General features: G+C 35.9%; 1 protein-coding gene across 1 annotated transcript; it reads right to left on the reverse strand.

Moving 5' to 3' along the window:
* Positions 1 to 375: 375 nt before the first annotated feature.
* On the reverse strand, positions 376 to 10364 carry CETN3 (centrin 3; the record flags this gene model as incomplete). Its single annotated transcript, XM_080638060.1, has 4 exons — positions 10032 to 10364; positions 7548 to 7662; positions 4717 to 4908; positions 376 to 419 (listed from the first exon to the last, which is right to left on the reverse strand). Exons 1-4 carry the CDS (start codon positions 10188 to 10190, stop codon positions 376 to 378), a joined length of 510 nt encoding a protein of 169 aa, XP_080494186.1. The 5' UTR covers positions 10191 to 10364.

The following is a 10364-nucleotide window of genomic DNA, read 5'->3' on the forward strand; positions in this document are numbered from 1 at the left end:
TAAAATGGAAGTTTGTCAAACCTTATGTATCAAAACTAAGGCCACGGCTAATGCTAACACAATCAACTTCAAAAGGTTCTTATGATATGATTTAGAAATCTTATACAAAGCTATTTTACAAATGACTACTCAAACATTCTGAAATGCAGCATTTGCTTACTTATTCTAAAATGATGTATCGATTATTCTAGTGATAATATTTAATGATACAAAGTACTGAACTATCAATGTGTATAACCTGTATTTTGGTCCTGTGAGGAAAATAACTTTCTGCATCACTCCAGCTACAGAAATGAATGGAAGTAGAAAACATTGTAATGGAAGCTGCCAATGATTCCTCCCTTATGTGCTGAGTTCACTTCTTTTCTTCTAATGCTATATATCTCCAGTCATAATAGCAATGAACTCCTCTTGATTAACTGTAGAAAAGGAGAAAATTTGTTAGACAAACTGCAAACATCCACAAACCATAAAATAATGCATTTTTGTATTATGCATTTTGCTTAAAAGGTTTCCCAGTCAGTATTAGTTGTGTCTGATCCATTACTAGTCAGAGTTCACATGTCTGCGTTTTTTTTGTTTCTAGAACCACACTTTTTTTTAGCATGGAAAAGTCAGAATGCAAGCTTAAAAACTTAAGCCAGAATCTATCTCACATATAACAAGCTATTACTTGTAATTAGGAAAGTAAAAATATTAGAAAAGTAAAACAAGATAGAAAGAAAACCAAAACACTCATAAAAGTATGTCATAAGATGGCTTTTCAAAAAAAATAATACTTTAATATTATATTTTTTTAGGTAGTACAAAAATTTATCTACCATTATTAATGTTTTATTTAATAAGTTCATCTCAAGCAACAATATTGCAGCTCCAGTTATGATCAAATTCAGTTTTATTCTTGAAATCACGATTCATTTATGTCCAAACCGCCCACCCAAACCATGAAATTCTGTATCAAACCTGTAACACTTGCCAAATACAAAAGTAATTTTAAGATAATTTACTAATGATTCCATAAATTTGCTAGAATTAAATGCACTTTTGACAAGCTTTTCTCCATCTCAACTTTCTTCATTCTTCAGTTATACTTAACAGAAATTTCACACAAACGCAGTTGAAGAAATTAAGTCATAATAATAAATTAATTAGCAGTCATTAATTATTTTGCTGCATTTATACCTAAGCTATTGACCTTGCTCACATGTAAAACAGAGCCACCTTAAAAGAGTTAACCAATGAACATGGTCAATCTGTAACTAATTACTGCAGTGAGAATGATTAGAGTAAGTCTGTGGTACGGAAAAGACCAGACATGCATGAAGAATTCTCCCTGACAATTATTTGTCCCAGCCAGTGTGCCCAAACTATTCCTAAACAAAACACTAGTGAGAGCTACATCTACAGCTAGAGGAAAAATCAAACAAATACAACTATGTTAAAGAATAAATAAAAAATAAACCTAAATCTGCCCTGTTGCAACACATCTAAAAAAATATTAAGTAGATTTAGTCTAGGTGAGGCCTCTATGCTGTGAAATGTAAGTCCATCATATAGCTACATCGTGTTCTACTACACATAAGCATAATGTTGACTGCTTGACTTTGAAATGCATTTCCACAGTTTTATCACAATGACAGCATAAATACAAACATCCTCCCCAAAATATTCTCTGGTTTAAAATATTGCTGTTAAAAAATGCCACAAAGTGGAAATATAGCATTATAATGACAAGCAAATTTTATAACATTCAAACCAACTGCAAAGAAAACTGTAGTTACAAGTTCCAGTAACCCAGTTAATTCTGCTCAGCCTTAGGATCTGTTCACAAGTTAGGCACAATGAAATAAGCAATCACCATCTTTCCTAGTGTCAAATTTCCCTCAACTTTGTGGCATAAATGATCACAACAGAACAAACTAGTATCACAGCTAATATAAAGAAGATGTTGACTTAGGCTCTGGGGAGTTAAAAGAGCGTATTATTCCAGTGGAGGGTTTTGTTGTTTGGTTTTTTTTTTCCTAATTCTGTGCCAAAATCTGGGACCTAAAGCTGGATCCTATTTCCTCAGATGCATCCACACAAGACAATAAAAGCTGCATGAACTGACAGCATGGAGTTTCTAAAAATACTCATACTCCAAAACAGAAGTCATTCCTAAGACCAGAAATACAAAAATAAGACTACTGACGTTTTTAAGGCAGACAGAAATATGTAAAAAATACTTATTTCTGTAGAAATTTAGCTAGAGTGCACCAGTACAGTTCAGAGGTTTTGCTGAAAACCCAAGAGTTCAACTAGCCTGGGTATCACACAACAGACCTGATTTTAGTATGAGTAAATCAAATCTAAGAAGGGTGCTAAACCAAAAGTGGTATTATTCCTGTATTTGAAGACAATGCTACCAACTAACAGTTTCAGGTTTTTGGTTTTTTTGTTTGTTTGGTTGTTTTTTTTTTTTGGGGGGGGGGGCAGGAAAACAAGGAGAGCTAGATGGCAGCAAGATTTTGTTACAGACGCTTGAAGCTAATTTTTGAAGTTTGAAGCTAAATGGAACAGCGATTCACAGGATTGTTCAGTTTTCCAGAATGAATCTTAGAAAGCTAGAAACAGCATCAGTTTTCTTTAAAGTACAGAAAACACACAGAACCTTAAGGATAAACAGCACCATATACAAACATTATGCTGTCAATCTGCCACATTCGATCTCATGCTTGATTGCTCTAACAAAGAGAAGGAATGGATGAATGAATAAGAGGAAAATGAGCCACCCACTCTTAGCTGATCAATCTGATTTCAAAAATGTAGCACTGATGCAAAATAATTATGATTCATTAACCTTCCTGAAAAGAGCTAATGGTCTACATTCAATAGGTAGTGACCAAATAACCACATGACAAAATAAACCCCCTTGATCCATGATTCTGACATCTCAGTTGGCAGATTACTTCTACTCTCACTCACCTCTACAATTACACTTTAAAATACAGGAAAGCTAGCAATACAACTCTTCCTTTCAAAAGCAGAACAAGGTCAAAATTAAAGTACTTACCTAGACCAGCAATCTATCTAATGGACTGAGAAAAGAGACATCACTCCTTGCCTGCTACAGGAAAGTAAGTAAACACTCATCCTACTGTCTACCAGAATTCACAGCTGCAATTCTGTGTGCCACTGCACACAGACAGGTCTCTAAAAAAAGGATTTCCAGCTTTCACTACACTGACCTGCTTCAATTATCCTATCGGAAACACAAAGAAAAAAACTCAAATCTGTTTTCTCAAATACAGCTCCAAGAAAATCTGATCAAGCAGCAAGACAGTTCAGGGATCTAACCAGCAATAAAAATAACACTTAAAAACCTGAATGAAAAGTTATCTCCTGTCTTAGCTTCCTTAAGATATCTCACCTGTGGGATCAGATCCTGCCAGTATGAGAAATGGGTGGGAAAACACAGCTGGGAGTGTGGAGGAACACTGCAATTATGTAGTATGGATTTATTAAGGAACCATGACCTCAGACCACAGACCGATACCAGAAAACAATAGCTCCAAAAGGAAAGAAATCACACACTTGATCTCAGCACTCACTTTAGCAATAACAGTGTCAACTTTAACACATCTCTGGCAGTTGAATCACTGGCCTTTCACTACCTTTGTCCCCAAAAGGTTTGCAATACCACACCACTGACCTCTTGAAAGAAAAGGGGTTATTTCAGCACTTAAGTAATTGTATTTGCAAGTATGGAATAACATCTACAGCAAACAGTTTAGGGGGAAGAAGTGTCTGTCACAAGGCTGAAAACACAATTTTTTTTCTGCTAGAAGTGAAGGTAGAGCCCAACAGATGCAGCAGCTCACAGGCAGAAATACTACTGTAACTGGTAAAGTTGATGAAATGCTAGTGAAAGCTCAGACATGAGTCACCATCCTGAAAGAAAAACTTGGAAGTACGATTCAATGACTGTTAAAAGTGCAATGTTCAGGCACATGGTCTCAAGTGAGTAGTCCTTGAAACTCTGATGTAAACGTAAAGGTGCTTTCAGTGTAATGAAAACAACCTATGTTTTAGTGTTCATGAAAATTTAACAAGCATAAACTGGATTTGTTAGCTCATTCTTTATCTAGCTAACAGATCCCTTCTGCAACTCACTCTGTACGGACCTTGTCAGCTGCCAGACCCATTTTTCATGCTATGCTCTTCAGCACTTTGAGGTTCAGAACTACGTTAAAGACCCATCCCAGCTGATCCTGCATAGATCCAGGTACCTCCACCACAACTTATTAACTCAGTAGCTCAAATCTGACTAACATGCTGAAATCACCACAGTGGCACATCACCTGAGAAATACTGACTAGGTAATCAGAAAGGTTTCTCTTAGCACTTTAGTCCTTTCACTGATTTATAAGGAAATTAAAATGTGATGTAGGTCCACTGAATCTGACATGTACTGGTTCAGCTACTTTCACTTTCAAGTACATTGTCACCAATTTTTTAATAATTGGCTGAACAAGAGTTAGTGATGAGTCAACTTTAGACTCAATTATGTGTTTCCAGGACTAGCAGCTGTCAAACCCAGAAATTTCCATTATTTGTAAGGTAAATTAAGTTTGAGCTGAAATTTATTTAGAAGAAAACTTAAAAGCACATAACCATATTTAAAAAGTGGAGAAAATTAAGAGCAGACTATTTGGGTTTTTGTTTGCCAACACGTACTTTCTCCGTCTCCATCCTTATCAAATTCTTCAATCATAGCCCGTAGTTCTTCATCAGACATGTTTTCACCCAGTTCTCTAGCAACCCGACGCAGGTTTCTCAGACTTATTTTACCAGAGTCATCATCATCAAACAATTTGAATGCCTTGAGTATTTCTTCTTGTGGATCTCTGTCCAATATCCAGTCTGTCACTGTAAGAAGGATACTTAAGTTAGACTAAAATACTCTGAAGGATAAACTCAGAATGGCCTTAACAGACTGAGGCAATATGAAGAACATACTCTTCTGATTTTACCCTTTCTTTCACCTTTACATATATCAATTCAATACGCATATTTGTTTGGCTGATATTTGATCTCTCTTTCTCATCTCTCTTTTCCCCAGCTCTCAAAAGAGCTTCTCTTTGGACATACCTGTTCACAGTGGAAAGCTACATGGCAACATAGGCACAGCCATGCTTTCAACACACTTTTCAATAGGAATTAGAAGTATAAGCATGCCTCCTCTGTTCCAAACTTACCTTTTAGAAAAGAAAAAAAAAAAATCACCTTTGATAGATGAAAACATGCAATTATTTTTTTATTTCGTAAGTTTTAATCAGGATAGGATTTTGACTCGGAGAGAACACTGAAACACTAAGAAAGGAAAAACAGTCACATAGAATGTCTCTTTTAAATACAAATCCAAATTAACAAAAATCACCCCAAAATCCAAACCCCTAAAGCCCAGGGGTTATGAAAAGGACACTGCCATGAATTACAAGATATTAATTTTGAAAGGATTAATTGGTCTTTATTTTTCCTTTTATCACAACCACTTGTCACTTTCTGTAACAGAAAAGACAAACCTGCCACATCAAATATTTTCCTAGTGATTATTTCAGATGACTCAACTGTAATACATTTTCACATCTTTTACGCTAGTCTTGTATTACAGAGCTTACTATTTCCGACTTTCACCAAGGCATTAAAAACACATCAACCCTGTTTGGAAAGGGCTGGAGAACCACTTAGCATCTGCTACTGTCTGCAGATGGACACCTGCTCTGGCATGGCAAACTTGACAGGAAAGAATTTGATCCAAGCTCATACAAGCTCACTACACCAATGAAGTTTGTATGTCTACATAAATCCCTCAGATTTATACTAGATTTGAGTATTTTCATTTAAAACAACTACACTTGCATAACAGTATTACATCATTGGAAAAATTCTACCTTTTGTGTCCAAAAAGACAACTGTAATGTTAACTGAAGAACAATAAAATGCTAGATCTGTAAATACTACAGGTAACATAATCAGTATAAAACCAGACAAAATGTAATTACATCTTTATACATTTCAGATGGGTTATCCCTACATCTAAAGCCATGAAGAACATTAGATTGTGAAAAACTGACAGCTCAAAAATTGCTTAGCTCTATTCGGCAGCTCTTCACAATTAAAGCTTCTATAACCTATATTATCTAACTCCCTGATCTTTTTGCTACAAGTGGTATCATGCTTAGTTCTGTGTCAAGGTCATATTGCATCACAGCAGCACTCAAATCCAATTCAAGTTTTGGGACAGATTTGACCATCTTCCCAGTATATACTGTGCTTCCTACACAAATTTTCCTAGCTTCTCAAAGCAAGTATTGACTGCCCGTAGTGAAGCAAGGGACAATGAACAGTGAACAATGACAGGACTGAACATCAGGAATTAAAAAGTAATTACACAGTAATTACAGTATATTCAATCCTATACTATTATAGCATAATGATGTAATTATAATTTAATTACTATTAATACGCTAACTTTTTTTATTTGGTTGTGTTTTGTTTACCTGTTGTTTTGTTTTAATTAAATCAGGACTGGTCACATGTATTTCCCCAAAGGCTTTATTTTTGGTTCTTTTCTTGCACTAGCCTAGGGTACAACTACAAAAATATTACTTGCCATTAACAGCACACTTTGCCTAACCCTAACCTGTTAGGTCATTAAAATTTGCCACATTTCAACCAGTAACTGTTTTGCCACTTTAAACAGATTGTTACTTATCAGCATGATCAAATACACATGCACTACACTGAGGGTATTTTTTCAGAAGATTTACAGGAATCTAATAGCTTGAACACACAGACTGGAATAATAAAACTGAGACATAAAGCCATACATGGAGTAATCCCACATGGCTTTTTTTTTTTTCTGGTAAACACAAATTGTGTAAGTTCAACTTTCTTTGAAGATTTATCTTTAAAAATCCTGCAATCACTATATACTCAAAGTATGTCAAACTGTGCAATGTGCAATCTTCAGGTGAAAAGAGCAGCCTAATGAAATTCCACTGATTTTATCAACAGTTGAAAATCCTTGAAGTACAATATTTAACATCTGCTTCAATTTTTCTTTGATATGTGTGAAGTCTGTACACAGTTTGCAGTTTGTCTGTGTTTTCATGGAGGAAGTTTGCCTCCTTCCCACGAAATACTATGTCAAGTACTTTTTCCACAGCAGGAAGAAGAATCTTACAACATTCATAAGCAACACAAGAATTATCTACATTTTCAGTTAGCATTTGTTCCTTTGTGTAAGTTAGAAAAAGTTTAGGACTCTGTATACTCTTATTTCCTTTTATATATTCATCTCTACACACCAAACTGAGTATTCAGAATACAAAGATTTGTTTTCCTCCAGTACTGACTTTTATTAAGAAAAATATGAAATGAAACCTCCCACTTCTATTTCTTAATAGTACTAGGCAAATAAAAGAATACACAAAGTACTGCTTCAAAACTGTAGCCACTTCTATAGAGTAAATTTCTCTAAAGATACACAATCAAACACATACCAACTTCATTAAAATCTTCAAAGGTGATCTTGCCTGTCGCTTCTCGATCATAATCTTTAAGTATTTTCAGGACATCAGCTTTTTTCACATCAAAACCCAAGGCTCTCATTGCCACCTTTTGGAATAAAATGGAAGTGCAACCATATATGAAGATTAAAATACAGATTTAACAGATTTCTTTTTATTTTCAGTAGTTACCCTCTTGCCCAAAAAAGAGGATGTATATCAGAGGTTTAGCAACAATAGTAAATAAAATTAATTAAAAAACAAAAAAAAGCTTTGCATTTAAAGACCACCTAAAACTGCTAAGAGCAAATGAAACATGAAGTTACAGTGAAAAAAACAATCTTTGCATTTGCAGGGATTTTACAGACTCAACTACATGGTTTTCAGGACAAATACATCTATTTTTCTCACTTCCAAAACATTTCAAGTACTGACCCTTTTTAAAGATAAAATTGAAAAACATTCTGCAAATTATTCTTACTCGGAGTTCAAATTAAGTTTATATAGATTCATACAATGGTTTGGGTTGGAAAGGACCTTAAGATCATCTAATTCCAACCCCCTGCCATGGGCAGGTATATATGTTTATGGGTTTACAATTGACTTTACTGCTTTCAGTGAACAACATAAACCAACCACCTTTTTTTTTTTTAAAAAAAAAAAAAAGAAACTTTTTCCATTGACTAAGAGTATACCTTTATTTTGCCATTTCAACTGAGATGGCAAATTCTCAGCACACACTACAATGACTTTCTCTAAACCAACAAACATACTAAACCAGAAGTGGGAAACCACTAATTTTGTAGAGGAGATAATTTCTTATTCATTTCTGTCCCTTTATAGTATTATCTTCAGGGCCACATTTATTTCAACAGTTAAGAAAACAGCTTTGCAAATAATCATGACAGCTGGAAATTCAGAGCACGACTAAGTGGGAAAAGCTACCAAAACAGTCCCTAGCACTCCCAACTCAACATGGCTTCCAGCAGAGATAAAATACCTGAACTCTGAAATAAAGAGAAGGGAATTGCTGTACCTAAGACATTCCTGAAACAGCAATTAAAGTAAAAATAAGACTCTCTTGAATTTTCCCACCACCCTCTTAGAGTTACTTGGTAGAGACAGAACACGGAGCCAGCAGATTGACTTAGGCATTCCTTCCCAAAAGAATCTCACCCAATACATGTCAGAAACACTGGCCTCTCCAAAACCTTTTTGTTCTTGATGCTGTACGATTAGAATAAAAACTCATAAAAAGATTTAAAGAGACTTTAATAAGCTTCATGTTCTCCTTCTAGAGACTTCCAGATGGGAGGACTCTCTAGGAAAGACTGACAGAACCTCCATTTGCTGAGAGCCAGCAATGGGAGAGGCCTTCAGTGGCAAGAGCAACTGCTGAGCCTCCACATGCACAGCAAATAGCACACCTCATTCCTATAATCCATGGCCTCCCTGTTGAAAAATACAAGTGAGTAAACTCTGACTTGTAGTCAACAGTTTTACAAACTTGATTTACAACTTCTACCTAAGCATCTAAAACCTGTGGATTTTCACAACACCAAGCTTCAGATTATACAGTGCCTTTAAAAAGAAGCAAACAGCTTTTCAAGAGCTTTTCCCATTTAAGTCACTGATACAAGGTAAACCCTTGCAGCATTCAAACCAGTGCTATGCAGGATGCTACAGCAATTCTGTTATTGTGTCAAGTATATAGTGTAGGAAGAAAATCTCACTCTGTCGCAGTTTAAGCCCAGCCAGAAACCCAAAACCATGTGGCCACTGGCTCATTCCCCCCACACTTTCTCCCCATGCTCCCGGAGGTATAGGGAGAAGAAATCAAAAGAACGTAACTCCCACAGGTTGAGATAAGAACAGTCCAGTAACTAAGGTATAACAGAAACCCACTACTGCTACCACAAATAATAATGATAAATAACAAGGGAAGAGAATACAACCACTCACCACCCGCCGACTGATACCCAGCCCAACCCAAGCAGTGATCTGGGCCTTCTGGGTAACTGCCCTCAGTTTATATACTGGGCATGATGTGCTGTGGTATGGAACACCTCTTTGGCTAGTTTGGTTCAGGTGTCCTGTCTCTGCTTCCTCCCGGCTTCCCCTCCTCCCTGGCAGAGCATGAGACTCAGAAAGTCCTTGGTCAGATTAAACATTACTTAGCAACAACTAAAAACATCGGTGTTATCAGCATTGCTCCCAGGCTGAAAAGACACAGCACTGCACCAGCTACTAAGAAGGAGAAAAATTACTGCTACTGCTGAACCCAGTACACACTCTTACAACAGTGCAGTGGTTTAGATTTTTTATCTCCCTGAATGTCTTCAATCCTTTAGCCTTGCAAGAGATCTTGAACACGTAGTGTTTTTTAAAGATACAGCCAACATCTTAAAAACTCAGTAAGAAGCAGATATATATTATCTGCCATAAAATTGTTTAAAAGAAAAAAAAAAACCCTCTTACCTTTAATTCATGATAATTTATTGCTCTATCTTTGTCTGTATCAAACAACTCAAAGGCGTCTTTGATTTCTTGCCTCTGTTCCTCAGTCAGTTCTCTTCTTTTCTTCTTTTTAGTTTTGTCTACTGAAAGCTCATTCCTGTGTAAAAAGAAATCCAGCATAATTGATGCCTACTGGGAAGATACCACCGTAAACAGTATTTTCTACCAATAAGAAACCCTCCATAACAGCACAGATTACTACTGTACCCATTCAATCTACTCTCAGCTCCTCCACAAAGCTTAAACCAACATGTGGAATGGAAAATTCCTTTGTGAAAGCTGAATGACTTACCA

The sequence above is a fragment of the Psittacula echo genome (assembly GCF_963264785.1).
Source record: "Psittacula echo genome assembly, chromosome: Z".
NCBI lineage: Eukaryota > Metazoa > Chordata > Aves > Psittaciformes > Psittacidae > Psittacula > Psittacula echo.